The sequence below is a fragment of the Aquarana catesbeiana genome, linkage group LG09 (genome assembly GCF_042186555.1).
Source record: "Aquarana catesbeiana isolate 2022-GZ linkage group LG09, ASM4218655v1, whole genome shotgun sequence".
Classification (NCBI taxonomy): Eukaryota; Metazoa; Chordata; class Amphibia; order Anura; family Ranidae; genus Aquarana; species Aquarana catesbeiana.
The window spans coordinates 88060722-88083721 of NC_133332.1; the positions used below are offsets into that span (position 1 = coordinate 88060722).

The following is a 23000-nucleotide window of genomic DNA, read 5'->3' on the forward strand; positions in this document are numbered from 1 at the left end:
CTGAAGAAACAAAGTTTTGCCTGTAACGCTTCTCTTTTTAGAGAGCTGGACCCCGGGATCCAGTATTTGATTTTTTTTTCAGCCATATTCCTGGCGGGGTGCTTTACAGGCCCAGGGCTGTGGATCCCCCGATAAAAAGGGGGCCCCGGTCCCTGAAGGTTTTTAATGGAGCCCACCGTGAGTGGTGAAGATTAGGCCTGTTATCACAGAACCCTGCAGCTGGATAAGGTAAGGGAGATTCATAAGGAATTTTTCTAATTCTTGTGGGTTTTCTCCTTTAAGTAAATGTTGTCATGCCTATAGTCACCACCAGGGGCTGTCAAGAGCATGTTCCTGTTCCATGCTTGCCAGTCTCGCTCTGTGTCACAAGCTGCATGCTTCCTCCAGCCCAAGCTGCAGGGAAAGACGTGGAAAGGGTTTTTTTTTTTTTTTTCTCCTAGGAATGTCCCCCCATCCCCAAACCCCCCCCCCACCTGGATAGCTTCACTCCAGGAGGCAGAGGGAGCATGGCGTCAGTTGGCGGTGTGCCGCGCCGCTCCCGCCGCCATTACAGCAGTTCCCTTCGGCAGCTCTCCTCCTCTCCTCCACCCCAGTCCTCCTCCATGCGATCCGGTCAGGATTGGAGCCCGCTCGCGCGGGTCTATTTTGAAATAGATGCGGTGGGTGGTCGGAGGAAGGGGCGGGTTTAGCGGCGTTGGCGTGCTTCAGTGTCCATAACGCCGGCTGTATAGCTATAAAATGCACCTTTTTTCAGGTGCATACAGCTGAAGGAGGGACACAGAGTGGACGTGTGGCATGTGAGTGTGGGCGACGCAGGCATTCCCAGGCACGTTTTCTTAAGCATCAGGTTGAGCTTAATAGTACCTCTGCGTTTGTGCTTGGCACTATGACCAGAGGGGGTGGTACAAATACCACAAAAACCAAGGGCACAAAGGGGTCCCCCTAAGGACCCTCCCTCTGCAACACCATCCCCCCCCCCCTGAAAGACCTAGGGAGGCTCATCAGAGTGAGCCATCGGGGTCATCAGGGGCTGCAACTGCTTCCGACACTTCAGCCCCTGTCTATATAACTAAGCAGGTTTTCTCCTCAGCTATGAGTAGATTGGAGGAAAGATTAGTGGCTTTAATCGCATCTTCACAGAGTGGAAGAAAACGCATTAGGTCCCCTTCTACTACCCAGGATCCTCAAACAGAGGAACAGTGAGAGGGGGAAGATGAATCCCCCTCAGGGGACCGTGAAGAGGCTGATGATTCCTCTTCCGAGGGATCAAATGGGGAAGGGCCTTCTTCAGCTTCACATGCTGAGAAGTTGCTGGTGCATTCTCTTACAGAAATGGTCTGCTCCATATTTAAGCTACCCTTAATGGAGTCAGTTGAAGAGCCCACTTCCTGTTTGGGTTCACTAAAGCCTCCTCAAGCCTTGTGTGCCTTTCCTGTCCATTCATTACAAGAAAAGCTTCTGTATTCTAAGTGGGATCACCCAGATAAGCACTTTTTCCCTCCTAAAAAGTTTTCAACACTTTATCCTATGGAGGAAAAATTGGAGTATGATGTGGAGTATACCAGCAATTGACGCTGCTCTATCCTCTGTGAATAAAAGTTTGACTTGTCCGGTTGACAATGCGGGCAGCGCGTCTAGCCCTAAGGGCCTGGACATTCAGGTTGCAGAATTCTCCTGTCAGGATTTAATTTATTTATACAGGGGGTAACGCGGCTTAATCCACTCGTTAGAGCGCCCCTGAACCTTTGGGACTTGAATTTAGTTCTGTCGGCATTACAGAAACAGCCTTTTGAGCCGATACGACATATTCCTTTGGTCCTTTTTTGACAAGGAAGCTAGTTTTTCTGGTAGCCATTTCTTCTGCAAGAAGGGTGTCGGAGTGGGCGGCTCTTTATTGTAAAGAGCCATATTTAATCGCTCACAAGGATAGAGTAGTATTGCGTCCTCATCCTACAGTAGCTTTCTGCCAAAGGTGGTTTCAGGTTTTCACCTAAACCAGGATATTGTTTTACCTTCATTTTTTCCAGAACCCTGTTCTAAGGAAGAAAAGTCACTACATTCTTTGGATGTAGTGAGAGCAGTCATTTGAAGGCGGCTGCTCTGATTCGGAAAACAGGTGTTTTGTTCGTGTTGCCTGAAGGTCCTAGGAAAGGGCAGGCAGCATCGAAATCCACTATTGCCAAATGGATTCGGCAAGTAATTATTCAAGCTTATGGCTTGAAGAGGAAGGTTCCACCTTGCTCTGGGACATCTTATACAGTTATTACTGTGACTCTATGTCCCGTGATCTACGATAAAGAAAATAGGATTTTTATAACCGCTTACCTGTAAAATCCTTTTCTTGGAGTACATCACGGAACACAAAGGTCCCTCCCCTCTTTCTGGTTACATGTGTATTGCTTTGCTACAAAACTGAGGTACTCCCAGTAAGGGGAGGGGTTATATGGGGAATTGAACTTCCTGTTTTAGGGTGTGCCAATGTCCATCACCTGAAGGTGCCATGTAACCCCCACAGTTACTACTGTGGCTCTGTGTCCCGCAATGTACTCCAAGAAAAGGATTTTACAGGTAAGCTGTTATAAAAATCCTATTTTTGCTTTTATATACACACATTAAAATTCACCCACCCAAGAACACACCACAGGATGCCTGCTTTGACCTTTTATTGGCCAGAAAGGCCTCTTCTGTGCCCTCCTTAATTTAATTTTACATCACTGGGGGTCTGAAATTCATGGCTTATGCCAACTTCCACCCTACTTTTTAGTGAGACCTCCTTAGTGATAAGAGCACTCTAAAGCCTAGTACACATGTACCAAATGTTGGGCGGCATTGGCCAGTTCAAAAGTAAGGGGCCAACATTGGGTCAGTGTGTACTGCACTCGGCTGTGGGACATGACCTAAAAAGGTCTGCCGATCCGCTCCTGGTCAGCGCTCTCAGCCAATGGCCTGGAGAGTTCTGGCGGGGGGCCGTCCCCCTGTCAGAACACAATAGCCCAGCAGGGGAGATTGCTGTACTAACATCCCATGGTTAGTACAGCGTTATTAGAAGGCAATTACTGTGCCCTAAATGGTCCGTTGATAGTGCTTAAACATAATGCAACATGTTTGGTGAGAGGCTGAAAAATATGCCGGGTGTACAATTCCAGGCATTTTCTACTGCAGGTGCTGTGTACAGCCTGCCATAGAAGTGATCGGCTGTACTCATGTGAATTCTGATGCACAGAAGTATCTGTGTTTACCTGTGCATGCATGCATGGTGTATTTTCCAAGCGCTTCAGTGTTTACACAAATACAGCTGCATACAGCCATTTACTTGTATGGCAGGAAAAATGCCCAGAATTTTAGGCCCAGCATATTTTCAGCCTCTTGCTTTCGGTGTGCATAAGACCTTAGGTAGGGATGCACCGATACCGTTTGTTTTTTTTTTTTTTTAACACCGAGTACCAGTACCGATACCTCTTTGCAGGTACTCGCCGATACCAATTACCGATATCTATCACCTAGTAAGAGGGGTGGTTTGGGAGGTGGCGGGGGTTGTTGTTCAGGAGTTGGGTGGGAGGGGAAAGGTGGGGTAAGTGAGGGCAAGGTGGTTGAGGGTGGGGGGAAATGGGGATTGTGGGGTGGAAGAGTTGGGATGGAAAAGGCTGTGATTGCTGGGGGGAAGAGGATGGGGATTGGAGGGGTATTGGGAGACATGGGGGCAGAGGTGACAGCTTGTAGAGGGAAGGAGGAGGCAACAGGCAGAAGTAACTGCAGGCATGGTACAGGAGCCAGCCAGAGACTGCAGGCATGGTACAGGAGCCAGCCAGAGACTGCAGGCATGTTACAGGAGTCTTGCGGGAGAGGAGCTGGCCGGACAGCACATGGAGGAGGGAGAGAGCCCCGCTGCTCAGTACAACAGGATAACGCCAGTACAGTGTCTTCATACAGAGCCCCCTGTTCTCTGCCTCAGCATCTGGCCAGGGAGAGCCCAGATCCAGTGCTCTGTGTGGGCGGGGGTCAGAGCTGGAGAAGGGAGGTGTGCAGCGAGGAGACAAGGCTTGTGGGCTGTTAGAATGGGCAGGCCTGCACCTAGCGATGGCACCGTCCGGAGGGGAGGAGGCGGTCCGCTCCCAAGTGACATCACTTCCGGTATTGGTGCATTTTTGTGAGTACCGATACTCGCGAAAAGGGCTAGTATCAGCACCGATACCAGTATCTGTGCATCCCTAACCTTAAGTGATGGATGGTATCACTTACCAATAAGGAGGATAGAGATGACCAGGCAAAGCTTGATTTCAACAGGATAGTTGGAGAGTTGCCTATGAATTCAGCTGTTTCTCTGGATATATGGATCATACGTACGTGCATATATTTCACACACAGATTTCATGACTGATGACCTTAACACAAGCTTTGTTTTTGTTTGTTTTTTTAATCAAATGTTCAGTTTGAATCTTTCTCAGGTTTGAGAAAGATTAACTTTTAGAGTGTCGAATAAAAACACTGAAGCAAGCGGTTCTAAAAGAATCTAGAAAAAAGAGCAATCTTTTTATTTCTGCAAATTAGTGATATTTTCAGCAAATCTCTATATATTAACATCATATAAAAAAAATTGTAACACAATCTCATTTAAAGCTTTAACTTAGCAGTACTCTATATACACATCAGGCCGTAGCATGAAGATCCGGATCCAGATAGCCAAGCCTCTTCATAATTGGACTTGACCAGAACAATCCATTAAGATTCAAACAAACGTTCCACTTTACAGCCAAAACAAAAGTATCCCCCGACTGTTTGTTTTGACTTTCCTCAAGGACGTTCCACTCCACACATACATATGAAGGTGACCGAGTAAAGTTCATCAAGCCAAGCGCTAATGAATAATTTCAAGCTCCTTTATATCATCTATTCATAAATGTAAATTTTTTTTTCCTAGATGTTTCTTAGCATTCCAGTCTTCTGGATTTCATTATTCACAAAGTTCCAGGAATATATATTTTACTGAACCTAAACAAAATTGTTACTGCAAAACGTGAAGAATTGGCAATTTGTTTTCAGTAATTGCAAGTTGGATTTGGTATATATATTTATGCCATGGTGTTGTGACCATAAAGCATGTTTGTACTGATAGCACCATTACAAGGAGACCGCATAATATACACAGATTCTTGAGGTCACTTACGTGGACTAAACCAAAACCTGGTCTGGGGAAGGGGGTACCTGTACCTCTACCTGTCACAGCACTTTATTGAATAAGTAAGGTTGTAAAATGAATACTCTTTTCCACAGCTGGCCCGATACTCAATTAAATAGGTGAATGTGGGACTCGTAGTGTCCATTTTTGGACGGCCTTGTTCTTTTTGTTTTTTTTGTTTTGTTTTCTTTGTTTTTTGGACTGCTGACATTCTTTATCAATCCTGACACTACATCTATGTAGCAAAACTTAAAGCTAAACCTGTCCGGATATAAATACAGGAGCTGATTTTGTGGATTAAAACTAAACTCCAGGCAGATATAATAAATAAAAAAAAAAAAATTTAATTTCTGTTCTTTCACTTTCCAGTCATTGGTGGGAGGTAGAAAAGTGACCTAAGCTAGATTTCATTGCTGCAAGAAGATAGGTGAAGCCTTTTGAGTCAGAGGTTACCGCATCCCTTGATTAGATACAATAGAGAAATCTCTCCCATGGGACTTTAATGCAGCCAAACATCAAAATGTATAAAAGAAGGTTTTTATTGTACAAATGTTTAAAAATATTGCATAAAATCAAAATATCATTGACATTCTGGTTGTTCAGTGGCACTTCTGTGAACAGTGTAACCCTATATTTTTATTTTTTTTCAAATGGCAATTTTATTGATTTTTCTCAAACAAGGAAAAACGGAGAAAAAGGACATTCAAGAATATAGGCACAATGTTCACATAAAGCACCTGCTAGGGAGTAAAGGCAAATTATAGCAACCATGGCACTTACAACTACAAATGGCAAACTTTCAGTTTAAAGCAATATAACTGATGGAACATTGTAACCCTACATTTTAAGCATTCATCAATACATATACAATAAGCAACCTTATTATTATAATATGTTGTGCTGCAATTTCCCAACACGTTTTAACTGATATGCAATCTTCATCAGGGGAAAAATATGGGTACCTGCATAGAAATTAAAATCGTGCTAATTATGATAATTTTTGGATTAATTTGCAGGTATCCATATTTTTCCCCTGATTGTATATTAATTGAAACGCATTGGAAATTGCAGCACAATATATTATAAAAATGTTGCTTATTGTGTATGTATTGCTGGCTGCCCAAAATATAGGGGTACAATGTTTATAGAAGTGCCATTGAACAACCAGAATCTCAATATTTTGATTTTATGCAATATTTTTAAACATTTGTACATGAAAAAACTTTCTTTTAAACATTTTGATGTTTGGCTGCATTAAAGTCCCACGGGAAACATTTCTCTAATGTTTCATTACTGCAGCATAAAAAAAAAAAAAAAAAATCAGGTCACCAGTCTGGCTCTGTCGTACGGGGCTGTGTAAATCTCAGGACTGGGTTGGCAGACATGTAAATCAGAAAAAAAACAACTAAATACTTTTAAAGAGGCTGTTTTACATTCCAAATGGAGTTCGGTTTTAAATTTAAAAGGGCATGCTCACCAACCAGGAAAAAAACCAAAACATCTAATGATGTCAGAACATGTAACCTGCGGTGACTCTGTAAGCAGTAAAAGCAAGGATACTGTTAGCTTGAACATTCAAAAACAAGATAATAAAAGTTTACTTTAAGCAACTTCCTATAACCTCTCCTCTGCACTCTAACATCACTTAATTGTACTAGCTTAAAAAGAATTATCCTGTATTCGGAGTTCCTATAAAGGGGAGCTTAAAGTCAAAATTCAAACCAGGTCTTCTTACTGAAAGAAGCAGCTCTGAAAATACCCACGTTTGAGAGACTTAGAGACTTTTTATATTTCACAGCTCCCTGTTACAAAATGACAGGTCCACTTTAAAGAGAGGTCAGCTCATCTTAAATAAAAAATGAAAATTTCCATAGAAATTTCATACTAACTGAAAAGTCAGCATTTTCCAACTGAAAGAAAAAAAAAACATTGGCTGAAGTTTATTCTGCCTTTAGCCAACATAAAACATTTTCCAAACAATAAATGTTTTATGCACATGAATACTGACATAAATATTGAGCGTTCTGTGGTATTTTTCAATTATTAGACCCAACTGGATCTAGTCACATTACTTAGAAGATGGCACAGTGGTGACTGTCTGGTGTCCAACAGCAGACTAAGGGGGTTATCAAGAATTCAATTAAAAAAATTCTAGTATGTCCATGTTCTCATGAATTTAAAGGAAAAGATAACATTTCCCTCCATAGCCCAGCTGTGAAAATCCACTCCTTGGAAGTCTCCTTTAAAATAATGCCAGCCTCTGCCAGCTAGATTCAGGAGCACCAACACACTTCTAGGAGGTCCAAAATGTAATTATTTTATTTGTTCAAAGATTGTAAAGAATAATTTTAATTTCATTTTGGACTCCTTATTTCTAAAGATTTCTCCTTCAATGCTCCTAAACCTTCCAAGTTAAGAAGTACTTTCCCTTTCGCAGACGCAGAGGCTGTCCTTTCCCTTTCTAGGTAGAAGGCAGGGAGAAAGACCAAGGCCCATCACATCTTGAGAAGATCTACGGCATGTTAGTATTGACTTTGAAAAGCCAATTACATTGCACAGCTTGAATGTACTGTTTACAATATGATGTTGGACAGGCCTGGTACACTAGAAAGACTAGAAGTCCAAAACCTACTGGCTGATGTCACACTGGTGATTAAGTTGCTGGCAACACCGTGCAAAAAGTACAACATTTTATTAAGTAGGTGTCGCTACCTGGCTGACCAGGACCCTACAGCAATACTTTGCCAGCAAGGAAGTAATGCCATAGAAGGTCAGTGGACTCAACAGTTTAGATGCCAGGGTCAGAATCGCTAGTGTGGCATGGAAGTAATTGGTGATCTTGGATGCAATGAAGGACACAGCTGCACGAAAAATAGCAATGGATCATAGAAGAAAATCCTCCTAATGAAGATCGGGTGGTAGATCTAAGCCTGCGTGTAATGATTCTCTAATCTCCCTTCATCAAAAATTAAATATGAGGAGTTTGAAGTGAAGTTCTTATAAGAGAAAATATGAGCAATGGTGTACACAATCATGCTGGGGTGTTATCTCCGAGCATCTGCCCTAGGCATTTCTCAAGAAGCAAATGGGCCCAGGTTTTGGTTATCATAGAAAGGGCAGGTCCCACATCACGCCTCTGTAGAATAGTCCAGTATGTGGAATTACAGTAGAGATGTCTTCTGGAGAATGCCATTCATATCTTAAATTCCTGACATAAAAGTTCTTTGGCTGGAAATCCAACATATGTTTCATAAAAATTCCTCGGTCCCAAATATCAAATTGATTCCACATCATCATGAAATGTACAGAGCAGCTTATAAAGTTTGCCAATGGATGCAGACGAACAGTAAGACTTGGATTAAAAGGGACAGTGTGACTGTTCTACAGGTGTGTTTGAATAAGGTGCATCTGTTTAATTAAGTGGTTCAGTTAGAGAGGACAATCTAGGGCCAGCAGTGATGTGCTGGGATTTCTAGTGCCTAAGCAACTAAAAACTTCAGAGTGACTGAGCCTGGTCTGTAGCATCTGAATAATGTATAGTATTTAGGGCCTTTGTTTATAAACGTGTGCTTTGGGGCCTATCTACATTTCATTCCTCAATCTGATATCTATCGCAAGGGCTCACCTAAATACAGATACAAACAAAATGTATTTTTCAGTAGGCCCTGACATTATTTTGGTTAATCCAAATGTAGAATTTATCTGTAGGGTGAATGGCCGGCTTAGAGCTGGCCATAGATGGATCAAAATTTGGCTAGTTCTATGGTAGTTCCCATTCCAGAGAAGATGATCTAATGATTGATTTCTCTTTTATCGGCTTGCTGGAAAAATTTCCTTCAATCAGTGCTGTAGTGCTGATCAGTGTATTCTGACAGCGGAGGAATCCCTGCTGCCAGAATCCAATGCAGCAGGAGAGCATTCCTTTATCCACCTTTCTTTTTCAATTGAAAAAGAAACTTTTCCATGTCTGGTCAGCTTAAAGTGGAGATAAACTCCACTTTTGAACTTGTACCTGCAGATAAGCCTATAATAAGGCTTACCTGTAGGTACAGTGAATATCTCCTAAACTTGAACTGTTTAGGAGATATTCACCAGCAATGCTACCAGTGACCTCACCGATGCATGTGCTCTCAAGGGACAGCACACCCGTGCCATACCTTCAGAGCTCTGTGCCGGAGCAGAGGGCTCCCATTCATACAGCCAGAGCCCGCGAACTCGGAAGAAAGACAGGGCGAAGATGGCAGTGCCAGGGATCGTGACAGCACTGCGTGAGAGGGATCCGCTTTACAGGTAAGTCTGTCATAATGGGCTAGTATGTGGTGCATACTAGTACATTATCACTAAACCCTGCAGGGGGCCCACTTATTTTTTATTCCAATAGCGGCTTACTACCGCTTTAAAGAAAACATGTAAGTGTTGTTTTTTTTCATCACATTCCAAAACATTTTTTTTTACTTACCTTTCTTCTGGCACTTTTGTAAATCAGGCCAATGCGATAAATGTAAGGACAACCGCTAGTGGTTTTGAACATGGCTTTTTACATGTGGAATGTTGCATTAATGTTAAAGTGTGTATATGTAGTGGGTGACACAGGTATGGGCTTATTCATTAAGGCAATGAAAGGTGTAGCAATGACGTGTAAGAAGCAGTAACCCAAATTGACCCATCAGAAATCATCTTTATAGTGATATTGCTATAGTAAACTGAAATCTGGTGGCCATGGGTAACCTCTGTTGGTTTTGACATAATTAAAGGGCCACTACATATTAATAAAATGCTGATTGGAGTGATGAGCAATATTATTCACAGATATATACATAAACATGGGGGATATTATTAAAACCTATTATACTTTAGGTGAAGGTAATATAGGTGGGGACCGCTTTTTCCAGCACAGGGTTAATTTCCTGTCCAGTTAATGCCTTAGGAGAAAAACTAGCACATTTCATTCTGGTGTATCTTTTTGAATAACATGGCAGCAAAGTGTTATAACTATCAGATATTCCAAGTTCTGTATAGGTATGGTGACAACATTTACATACATAACTGTAAATATTATATTAGCTTTTTTCACATTCTGTATCTTTTCCTGGTAGTGGTCTTTAAATAGGTTGTACTAACATGACCTTGAGGTTATGTAACTTGGGACTGATTTACTAAAGGCAAATAGACCATGCACTTTGCAAGTGAAGTTGCACTCATTTTCCCCAGAGTGTAGTGAATGTGGTGAAGCTCTGCTAATTTCCACCATCCAATCATATGCAAGCAAAAATTATTTTTAATTTTTTTTGCCTTGGATTTGATAAGGTATTCTTTACAAAGACTTGCAAAATGTACAGTCTATTTGCCTTTATTAAATCAACCCACTATGTGATCAATGCAAGATCCAGTGTAGACATGTACAGTTTTAGGGTTATGGAATTTGATGTGTTCACATTGTATCTTTCAGTGTATAGTGTTTTGTCTGCTTGTAACTAATCCAGTGTTTTTGACTGAGGAGACAGTAAAATGGAATAGCTAAAAGGGGGTCATGGGCTGATGTTCAGGATGAAATGATGAGATGCTTTCTAAAGGCTGGATCACAAACAATAATGATGGAGGATTGAAGGGTGTCCGTAGAATGTGTGGCGCTTCCATTATTCTTTTGCATCCACAGTGGAACAACAGAGGGCATGGGAGGTTAGCAAAGCATGGATGTCCTGGAAAGAGGGCCTTTCCCTGCAGTCTCTGGCCCAGCACTGCAGCATTAACTCATACAGCGATGTAGGACAGATAAGTGGCCGGGACAGGTAGATCTGGAGTAAAAGGAAAATGAATGGAGAAAGTTAGTTTATACTCACAACTAAGGAAACAACAATGTTACAAACCCTTAAATAACTCCCTGCAGTACTGAATTTTAAGGGATACATTCAAATTAAACTCCCCTTCCTCTTAACTTCATGTCCTTGAGACACCACAGGAAATGATTTGAAACCTTCTCTTAAGACAGTTGTCAAACAAATGTCCCATTGGAAGATTTTCACTCACCTGTGTGGTGACAATTGTAAAATCTGAATTGCCCATCACTTTTTATGCTGGTGATAATAGTCACCGGTTCAAATAGAGCGTGTGACTCTCAGCGATCAGATTGTGGCACTGCTGAGGTGTTATGGAAGCCCAGGTTGCTTTGATAGCGGCCTTCAGCTTGTCTGCATTGTTGGGTCTGGTGTGTCTCACCTTCCTCTTGACAATACCCCACGGATTCTCTATGGGGTTTAGGTCAGGTGAGTTTGCTGGCCAATCAAGCACAGTGATGCCATGATCATTAAACCAGGTATTGGTACTTTTGGCAGTGTGGGCAGGTGCCAAGTCCTGCTGGAAAATTAAATCGGCATCTCCATAAAGCTGGTCAGCAGAGGGAAGCATGAAGTGCTCTAGAATAGTGGACCAACACCAGCAGATGACATTGCTCCCCAAATCATTACTGACTGTGGAAACTTCACACTGAACCTCATGCAACTTGGATTCTGTGCCTCTCAATTCTTTCTCTAGACTTTGGGACCTTGATTTTCAAATGAAATGCAAAATTTACTTTCATCCGAAAAGATGACTTTGGACCACTGAGTAACAGTCCAGTCCTTTTTTTTTTTTTTCCTTATCCCAGGTAAGACACTTCTGATATTGTCTCTGGTTCAGGAGTGGCTTGACACAAGGAATGTGACAGTTGTAGCCCATGTCTTGGATACGTCTGTGTCTGGTGGCTCTTGAAGCACTGACACCAGCTGTAGTTCACTCCTTGTGAATTCCAAATTCTTGAATGGTCTTTGCTTCACAATCCTCTCAAGGCTGCGGTTATCCCTGTTGCTTGTGCACCTTTTTCTACCATACTTTTTCCTTTCACCCAACTTTCCATTAATATGCTTAGATACAGCACTCTGTGAACAGCCAGCTTCTTTAGCAATGACCTTTTGTGACTTACCCTCCTTGTGGAGGGTGTTAATGACTGTCTTCTGGACAACTGTTAAATCGGCAGTCTTCCCCATAATTGTGTAACCTACTGAACCAGACTGAGAGACCATTTAAAGTCTCAGGAAACCTTTACAGGTGTTTTGAGTTAATTAGCTGATTAGAGTGTGACAACATGGGGTCGATTTACTAAAGGCAAATCCACTCTGCACTACAAGTGCACTTGAAAGTGAATTTGGAAGTGCTGTCGCTGTAAATCTGAGGGGAAGATCTGAAAAGTAGGGATGCTCTGCTGATTTTATCATCTTGTACAAGCAAAAATGCTGTTTTTTTTTTTTTTTTTTATTTTCCTTGCATGTCCCCCTCAATTCTACAGCAACTGCACTTCCAAGTGCACTTGTACTGCAAAGTGGATTTGCCTTTAGTAAATAAACCCCCATGAGTCTACAGTATTGAACTTTTTCACAATATTATAATTTTCTGAGATACTGAATTTTGCATTTTCACTAGCCGTAAGACATAATCCTCAAAGTTAAAAGGAAGAAATACTTGAAATACTGTATATCACTCTGTGTGTAATGATTCTATATAATATAGGAGCTTCACTTTTTGAATAGAATTACTGAAATAAATTAAAGGGGTTGTAAAGGTTCGTGTTTTTTCACCTTAATGCATCAAGGTGAAAAAACACCTGGCAGTCACCGCCCCCCCCTCGTTTTACTTACCTGAACCCCTTCATTGAGTCAACGGGAACGTGCTGTCTCTCTCTCCACGGGCTCCCGGCTCTTGATTGGATAGATTGATAGCAGCACAGCCATTAGCTCCCGCTGCTGTCAATCAAATCCAATGACGCGGTTGCCGAGGTCACACCGGGGAATGCTGGACTCGGGAGTGCGCCCACAAGGTAACCCCCTCGGGGAAGCGCTTCTCCGAGGGGGTTATCAGATGCGGGGACGAGCTGCAGGGGGGACCCCAGAAGAGCAGGTTTGGGGCCACTCTGTGCAAAACGAGCTGCACAGTGGAGGTAAGTATGATATGTTTGTTATTTAAAAAAAAAAACAAATTACCCTTACAATCACTAACTTTTTGATGAAAATCTAATTTTTTTAGATGCACCTGTACAGTGTAATGGATCAATCAAATCCTTTCCCACCCAGAACTGGTACCTAGCGGCTTAAGTATAGCCCGAGCATCCTCTCTTTTTCAATTACCTTTATTGTATAGGCAACCATGCATTACAAACTATATTTCTCAAGGAAATTTCTGTGTCATCCAGTAGCAGGAACATATCATCTGCGTAAAGCAGAATTTTTGCTTGTAGGATGCCATACCTGAACCCCACAATGTTGTTGGCCCTAATCCATGCTGCCAGCAGTTCTATAGCCAGGACAAACAATCGTGGTGAGAGAGGGAAGCCCTGCCTGGTACCTTACAAGAACAAGTTAACAGAAAACATTCTGGAACACAATTAAGACTGGGAGAAGGAGGGTTAGGGCTAAGTTTGGGTAATGCCTGAACATATACTTTACTGCTTGGTGACAGTTATCTTGTTATATCTCAGTGGTTTCAGTGTATTGCCCCTGAGGTGACTATCAGCAAGTGGTTAAATCTCTCAGTAGCAAAGAAATTGCGGAGTAGCACTCGGCCTTCTTCTAAAATAGGAGCATGAGAAACCACTACACTTTACCCTCTTGCTGTCTTTTACATCTGTCCATTCGACAGGTCATGAGAACTGCTGGGCTTCCAAAACATTTTCTAAAGCATCCAGAGATGGCTGGAAATGAATATTATCATGACCCAACTATCTCTGTCTACTGCCTCCTGAGTCACAGAGACAGATTCTATGGAGCCTATTTATAAAGATCTTGGCATATTTTTTTCTTTAATACTGCATCAAAACAAGCTGCCTTTTTGCCAATCTGTCAGCTTTCCACCATTGTCTTCACCTAATTTAACATTATGACAGGTACTTAGATAACACTGTCAATTTACGCAGCTCTTTACATATAATGTATATTGTACATTCACATCAATGCTTAGATCAAGGGGCTTGCAATCTAAAGTCCCTTTCACACATGCGGACCGTTGAGGTCCGCCTGTCAGTTTTTTCAGGCGGACCTGAATGGACGCTCCATGCAGTTCTATGGAGCGATGGATGTCAGCTGTGACATGCCCGCTAACATCCGCTCCGCCAAATCCAGAAGGATGGAAACTCTATTTTCCATCTGTCTATGGGATCGGGTGTAAACAGACAGGCGGTCTGTTTTCATCCGATCTCCCCATAGAGGAGAGCGGAGATCTGACAGGTCCGTCTCTGCACAGTGACCGGAGACGGACCTGTCATCCGTCGGCTCAGCAGGGATGAGCGGATCGATCCCTGCTGAGAAAGCGGAGTCCGTGAAAATGGATCTGTATGTGTGAAAGGGGCATAACTCACATTCATACATACTGGAACAAGTTTAGACAGGAGCCAATTAACATGACAATTTTCTACTTGAATAGAAAATGCAATTGTTTTGTTACTTTGCCACTCTTTGTCAATAGATGTCTAGGACTTCCTGGTACCACATGTCAGATTCTACTACTAGATTCTACTTAGCCCCTGGTGCACACTGGTGTGTCTTGTCAAGGGATCTGACATGTCCAAATCGAATGATAAGTCGCACCCTATTGTCGGCAATAGAACTGTTCAAATCGATGCAATGCCGACTTTACAGTGCCGCACCGATTTGAAAAAGAAGTTCTTGCGCTATTTTTGCAGATTTTAAGTGTGACTTGCATAGACATCTGTGCATGAAGTCGCACAGATGTCAGCCAAGTCACACCTTGAAGACGCACTGACATGCGACTTTGAAATTGTGCGATTTCAAGTAAAGTTGCGCAGTTTCAAAGTCAGATTCGGTATGAACGGGGGCTAAGGTCTTGTTCACATCATATTGCCTGTGTTAATGTTGAAAAATGCACACAAGCAGGCATGCAATTTTACAATTTGCAGTGTGGATGCTTTCCTTTTTTTTTTTTTTCTGTTTTAGCTTCTGTCCTTTCAACTGCAGTGTGTTGAGGTGCAATTCAAACTATCCTGTCCCAAAGTACATTAGTGTGAACTGACACCATTGAAAACATTGGTATTTGGCCTGAACTTTCATTTGAAATGCATTGAGCAATGCAGCCCAGCTATGGTATTGTGAAAAAGCACTAAAAGAAAACTTTCCTAAAAGAAACATGGAGGCTGCCATTGATACTTCTCGTCCTACAAATGCTAATTCTGGTTGTCATGTGTACCCTCTTGCTTTTTTCCCTGACCTGCAACAAGCATGCAAGTAAGGATGTCTGACTTTACTGCAATTTACAGTTATGCATACTTGTTCCAGGACATTGACTAAACTCTTATTGAACCCAATCAGAAAAGAAAATTAATTACCGTACAACAATTCTTCAATTTTTCGTGTTTATTGAATGGCAGCTAAAAAGCACTTATTGGGGCCAGAACCCTAGAGGGTGGTGGAGTAAATGAACGATGAGTAGAATCCAGATGAGCAGAGGTCAGCATTAAAAGAAAAGCTTTTGGTTCTGGCCTTCAGGTTACTGACTACGTCACAAAAATTAACACTAACATCTTATTAACAAGACTCCCATGAGCCCTATGTGGCTTTTGAAAAGTATTTGGCAGCATGAAGATATTCAAGATGTGACCGAGGCGACGGATTAATCCTGTCAGCCCTGCATTCCAGAATGGTTGTAGCTCTGCAGAAAACAATCTGAGTTTTCTGGGTGAATAAATGCAACTAAGGTAAATCTATTCACTGTACTTCCACTAACTGCACCCTTGTTACTTCTCCTTGAAAATATATAATGAATTGTTTTTAAAGTTGAGCTAAAGGCATTTTTTTTCATTTTAGATAGTGTAATGGAGTGTTATAACCCTGTCAGTTTTTTTTTTTTTGCCATCTGTGGCCCATTAGGGAGACTTCTTTTCACTTCCTGTCCCATAGCCAAAACATTATGATAATGGTAAACAGGACAAATGAAGAGGGTGAATCTTCCTAACATGGGCACAGACCGCAATAGAAACCTGATGTGTATTCTAATCCATCTCAACGCTATCCAAAATTAAGAAAAGTTTTGTCTTTAGTTATACTTAAAAACATTTTTTTCCAAATATTTTATTTAAATTAGGAATGGCAGTTCCAAGTCATTACATCAATAAGGTATAGCCATCAATATATCCAATTACATGTCTAACCATGAAGCAACTGCTGGATATACATAGACCTGTTATACTTTAAATTTATTCATATTGTATCCTTGTGTCCTACTGCTGATTTTATGTCCGTGCAAGCCACAGGTCAGATCTCTATTGCCGCGTACACACGATCGGAAATTCGGCCAGCAAAAGACCGATGAGAGCTTTTGGTCGGAAAATGCGACCGTGTGTATGCTCCATCGGACTTTTGCTGTCCGAATTCCAGCCAGCAAAAGATCAAGAGCATGTTCTCAATTTTTCGGTTGGAAAAAGTTCCTATCTGAAAATGCGATCGTCTGTAGCAATTCCAACGCGCAAAATTCCTACGCATGCTCGGAAACAATTTGACGCATGCTCGGAAGCATTGAACTTCATCTTCTCAGCTTGTCATAGTGTTGTACGTTACCGCGTTCTTGACGGTCCAAAGTTCAGCGAACTTTTGTGTGACCGTGTGTGAGCAAGGCAAGCTTGAGCGGAATCCTGTTGGAAAAGCCATCATATCTTTTTCCGACTAAAATCCCAATCGTGTGAACGCGGCATATTGGTAGACTTTTGCTGAAAGCAGTAGGTGACTTATCCTGTAATCAATTTTCCTGCAACAGTCACAATGGAAGAATCCAACCATACTAACTGCTAGTAAAAGCCAGATTAGTGCAGGTTACAATAGGCGTCAGGGCACATCTGATCTTTGTTCTGTGAAAAACTTTCTTTTACTTTGCTCCAGCTTCATAAATAAGACCGTTGACATCTCAACCACACCTACCTGTTTTTTAATTCCATAAAGATTATACAGTGCATACGGTGACAAAAATCAGACAAGAATCTGATACTTCAGAACCAGCATATGAGAGTACATCATCAGCAAGAGTGACATAAAGACACTTGCCTGTTTTTTGCTGTCTCGAAAAATTTCCCCGGCATTCTCAATCACATCCTCGTCATTCAGCTCTCCATACGGTTGCTCCTTACATAGCATCAAAATCTCCCACAACGTCACCCCAAACGCCCAGACATCGCTGGCTGTGGTGAATTTTCCCTGTGTGGAAGAACAGGTGATGTTGGGAGTTTTGTTTTAGCTTATTTTTTTCTTTCAATAGTATTTTATTGAAGTTTTCAGCAGCAATTTACTGGTTCAAACATACAAGTTGAGCATTATAGCAGTACAGTTATAAAAAAGGACAATGGTATAACTGTTGTAAATGGATGATAGGAGGCTGGGAGAGAGACCTATCCTCTCTTCCACCCCACTTCTCAAAGCTCTACACCTTCTCCAATCCCCTTCATTCAAACCCCTTCCCCATCTTTATTCCTCTCTATCATAGCTATCTATCATCTATTCTCATCCTCCCTACCTTGAAGTATCCAATAAAAAAAATACACTTGGAGAGGGATAGGCCTTGGATTGTTTACCCTGACTTTTGGAATTCAATATTTCTTGACTGTTCGGAGCCTCCTGCTATCCTAAGGTCCCCGGAAGACCCTTAAGGTTTTGTATTTTTCAAAGTTATATGGTATTCTAAACTGTGACTACTATGGAACTGTCTTTTGTAAATTTAGACCTCCTTTATCAGAAGGTTGTGTGCTTTATTTCTAGTGTATGGACCTTTTATTCATAAATACATTTATGAAGTAATACTATAAAAATAAATTTAGAAAAAAAGGACAACATCTCAAACATATTGTTCTGTGCTTTGTTAAATAAGGAACTCAGGGAAAATTATTATTATTATTATTATTATTATTATTATTCAGGATTTATATAGCGCCAACAGTTTACGCAGCGCTTTACAATATAAAAGGGAGACAATACCGTTATAATATAATACAATACAATAGGATTAAGAGGGCCCTGCTCAGAAGAGCTTACAATCTAATAGGGTGGGGCAGGTGGTACAAAAGGTTGTAACTGTGGAGAATGAGCTGGTGGAAGTGGTAGGAGATTAGTTGGAGACGTGATAGGCTTTCCTGAAGAGATGAGTTTTCAGGGATTGCCTGAAGGTAGCAAGAGTAGGGGCTAGCCGGATAGATGGAGGTAGCGAGTTCCAGAGGATGGGAGAGGCTCTGGAGAAATCCTGGAGACGAGCATGGGAGGAGGAGATGAGAGAGCTTGAAAGCAGGAGGTCTTGAGAAGAGCGGAGAGGACGATTTGGGTGATATTTGGAGACAAGATTAGTGATGTAGCTTGGGGCAGAGTTGTGAATGGCTTTGTATGTTGTGGTTAGAATTTTGAATTTAATTCGCTGGGTGATTGGGAGCCAGTGTAGGGATTGAAGTAGAGGGTTGGCAGACACTGAGCGGTTGGTAAGGTGGATAAGTCTGGCAGCAGCATTCATGATAGACTGAAGAGGGGATAGCCTATGGAGCGGTAGGCCAATGAGAAGGGAGTTGCAATAGTCAAGGCGAGAGATAACAAGGGAGTGAATGAGGAGCTTGGTGGTTTCATTTGTTAAAAAAGGGCGAATTTTAGAGATGTTACGGAGGTGAATTCTACAAACTTTTGACAATGATTGGATTTGAGGCTGAAATGACAAGTCGGAGTCTAGGATTACACCTAGTACCCTGGCGTGAGGGGAGGGACTGATGGTTGCATTGTTGATTTTGATGGAAAAGTCATGGAGGGGGGCACGGGCAGGGGGGAATATTAATAGCTCAGTTTTAGAGAGATTTAGTTTAAGGAAGTGGTGCGACATCCATGCTGATATGTCAGTTAGTAAGTTAGTAATGCGAGAGGAGACTGAAGGAGTGAGGTGAGGAGTAGACAGATAGATTTGGGTGTCATCAGCGTATAAGTGGTATTGGAAGCCGTGGGCAGTTATTAGGTGACCAAGGGAGGTGGTGTAGATAGAGAAGAGAAGGGGTCCAAGAACCGAGCCTTGGGGGACCCCCACAGAAAGGGGCAATGGAGAGGAGGAGACAGAGTTGTAGGTGACACTGAAGGAGCGCTGTGATAAATAGCCAGAGAACCAGGATAGAGCAGAATCTCGGAGGCCAAGGGAATGTAGTTTATTGAGAAGGAGCGGGTGGTCAACAGTATCAAAGGCCGCAGAGAGGTCAAGTAGTAGGAGTATGGAGTACTGGCTGTTGGTTTTAGCAGTTAGTAAATCGTTAGTGAGTTTTAGTAAGGTAGTTTCCGTGGAGTGCTGCGAGCGAAAGCCAGACTGTAAGGGGTCAAGAAGGTTATTTTCATTGAGGTAGGAGCTAAGACGGTTGTAGACTAAGCGTTCTAGAAGTTTAGAGGTGAATGGGAGTAATGAGATGGGTCTTAAGTTGTTCAGGTCGGTAGGGTCCAGTGAGGGCTTTTTAAGAATGGGAGTGATCTGTGCATGTTTTAGAGGGGAGGGGAAAATGCCACTAGAAAGGGAGAGATTGAAGATGTGGGTGAGGGAGCATAGGATAGAAGAAGAGGGTGACCGTAGTAGTTGTGAGGGAACAGGATCCAAGGGACAATTGGTTAGGTGGGCATTCGAGAAAATTTTTGTAACCTCTTCCGTAGTAGCCAATTCAAAAGAGGAGAGGGTTGAATGTGCTGCTGGGCAAGGTATGATGGGTGGGGAAGATGTACGCACAGTGGAGATGTCCTCACGAATTGCATTGATCTTGTTTTTGAAGTGATTGGCAATCTCTTGGGCAGTGAGTGAGTTAGTGGGTAGAGGGGGTGGTGGACGAAGCAGAGAGTTAAAGGTTGAGAAGAGCCGACGGGGACTGGATGACAAGGAATTAATAAGAGAGACAAAGTAGGCTTGTTTGGCAGCATGGAGGCATGAATTGTATTTTAGAAGGGCAGATTTATATAGGGTGAAATCTTGCAGGCATTTGGTTTTACGCCACAGTCGTTCAAGAGCACAGCAATGTCTCTTGAGATTTCTAGTGTTGTCAGTTTGCCAGGGTTGTAACGGTCGGGGCCTAATTCTGCGTGTGGTTAGGGGAGCAAGTGCATCTAGTGATGATGAGAGTGAACTGTTGTAGACAGAAGTGGCCAGGTCAGGACAGGACAGGGGAGAGATTATGTCATATAGGTTGTCAGTAGCAGAATAGAGAAGAGAAGGGTTAAAGTGGCGAAGGTTTCTACAAGTAATTGTTTGCTGCTTGGAGGGATGGGTTGTTGGAGGCAAGGATACAGTGAAAGTAATGAGGTTGTGATCAGATAGAGGAAAGGGGGTGTTGGTGAGGTTGCCAGGGTTGCAGAGATGGGAGAATACAAGGTCAAGGGTATTACCATTGGAGTGAGTGGAAGTATGTGTCCATTGGGTTAGGTCAAAAGATGAGGTTAAGTTGAGAAGTTTAGCTGTAGTTGGGCTGTTGACATTGACAGGAATGTTAAAGTCACCAAGAATAATGGTGGGTATTTCAGAGGAGAGAAAGTAGGGTAGCCAGGCAGCAAAGTCATCAATGAAGCGCGATACCGGTCCTGGAGGCCTATAAATTGCTGCAATCCTCAGAGAAATGGGAGAAAACAGACGAATACAGTGCATCTCGAAAGAAGAGAGGGATAGAGAGGGAGGGACAGTAAGGACTTGGAAGGTGCTTTGTGGGGACAGAAGGAAGCCAACTCCACCTCCTTTCTGTCTGTTGGGTCTGGAGGAGTGAGTCCAATGGAGACCACCATGGGAGAGGGCAGCAGGAGAAGCTGAGTCAAAATTTTGCAGCCAGGTTTCTGTTATGGCCAGTATGTTCAAGCCATGAGAGATGAAGAGGTCATGTACAGATGTTAGCTTGTTACAGATGGAGCGGGCGTTCCACAGGGCACATGAGATTGGTGGGGTGCTTTGAGGAAGTAGGGGGATAGAAATTAAACTGAGTGGATTGCGGTGGTTGCCAGAGGGGGAGGGGTATTGGATATGTGGCTTGCATTTGGAAAATGGCGGACCAGGATTAGGAGAAATATCACCTGAGACTAGGAGAAGGAGGAGGGTGAGGAAGGCAAGGTGGGAGTGGGATGTGCATGAGCGCACGTGTCTAGTGGCCCTGGAGTTTATGTCAGCATGTGGGTGCAGCAAATGCAGGAGATGATGGGTGCCATAGTAGGGAGAGGGTAGGAGTGAGGGTGATATGTGCATGCTGCAGGGAAGAGAGGAGGGGTAGAGTAAAGATAATTTGAGGATAGAAGACACCAATGTGAGAAGGAAGAGAATAAGGAGCATGTTAGTGGCTAGAGAGTGGGAAACTAACCTAATATAAAATAAATTTCAAAGTTGGTTTGCTTGTCGTCTTGCAGAGTGGAGCAGAGTTCCTGTTGTTCATGCAGCTTTAGTTATCCTGCTTTCGTTAAACTGCGTCGGTGAAACTGCGCATCACTCGTGACAGAGCCACTCAGGAAAGAGCCATGATGTCTGCGCCACCCCATAAGCTGCCATAAATTTATAGACAGCCTAAGCTGGGATGCACTTCTCAGTTGGTCATTATTGGGTCTGATGTGAGACACCTGAATATGGGGAGGAGATGGCCAGGGCCAGGCCAGACACAGGCTAGGGTCGTAAAGCTAATTACCTCTCTTGATCACTCAAGCCACATGGAGTTGAGAATCAATCACCAGTAATATTGCTATTGCAGTGTGTTTGTTATAGAGCTAGCAGTAAATATGGAAGTTTAAAGATATGGCAGCAGGAGACAATTACCAAAAATATTAATAGCAGACTCAGCAAAGCCAGTTCAGTGGGGATGTACAGTTGGATAGGAGATAGGAGACAATTACCAAAAATATTAATAGCAGACTCAGCAAAGCCAGTTCAGTGGGGATGTACAGTTGGATAGGAGATAGGAGACAATTACCAAAAATATTAATAGCAGACTCAGCAAAGCCAAAATGGTGTACAAGGGAGATGTTCTTTATACTCTTTAGGTAGGATTGTTGTGGTGGAGATGGGAGTCTGTCTTTAGAGGCCAGGAGAATGGAAGGTGTGTTAAGAGAGAAGTATGGGGTTGAGTTTTCTGAGACATACTTACCTAGGTGGATGGCCTCCGTTGGCTCAAACACCGCAGATCGCTTGGTTCTTCGGGCTCCCTGAGCAGAGAGCTGGTGACTTTCAGGCTCAGGCTCTCAGCCGCTTGCTAAGAGACTGAGCTGGGTGCCGGCCCAGGCATGTGGGCGGATCCCGACTTCATTGTCACAATCTTGCACGAGCCTGGGCTGGCTCTGTGACATCAGCTGACAGCGGACTGAAGCCTGCTGTCTTCTGACAACGGTTCACAGGAGTTCAGAACGAACTGCACTCCTGTGATCCACAGGAGAAGTACAGCCAAACAAGCTTTGGTTGTACTTCTTCTTTAAGGAGAAGAAAAAAAATTATGGGACAGAATGTAATGTGATATAGAGTGTGTTGGGTAAAGGAGAAAGAGAGGAGTAGAGCAGTTAGGAAGCATATGGGGGTAATTTATTTTACACACAATAGTAAACATCTTTCACTGCTCTTTAAAGAATTTTGTTTATAATTACTTTTTAGTAAATTTAACTTTTTATGTTTAGATGTGTGTAAACTGGTCTTTTATTTAAAGCAGAACTCAAGGCAATATACCTACTTCCTCTCTAACAGACTGGCTCCCTCGCTCATGCCAGCATCCTCTCCTAGGGTTGGTCTTCAGGCATCTCCATTGGCTGGCGCAGGATGACATAACTCCTCCGCATGCACAGGAGTCTGT

The 23000-nt window shown here is 42.7% G+C and overlaps 1 protein-coding gene across 3 annotated transcripts in view; it reads right to left on the reverse strand.

The window, feature by feature from the left end:
* Positions 1-4498: 4498 nt before the first annotated feature.
* The window catches only part of DDR1 (discoidin domain receptor tyrosine kinase 1), a 129399-nt gene continuing 110897 nt past the window's right edge, over positions 4499-23000 (reverse strand). For all 3 annotated transcript variants that reach the window (XM_073598918.1, XM_073598916.1, XM_073598917.1), the window contains 2 exons: positions 17251-17400; positions 4499-10971 (listed from right to left, as the gene is read on the reverse strand). In XM_073598918.1, the coding sequence (XP_073455019.1) occupies positions 10813-10971; positions 17251-17400 (309 nt within the window). In that variant the 3' untranslated portion in view covers positions 4499-10812. The remainder of the gene's footprint in view (positions 10972-17250; positions 17401-23000) is intronic.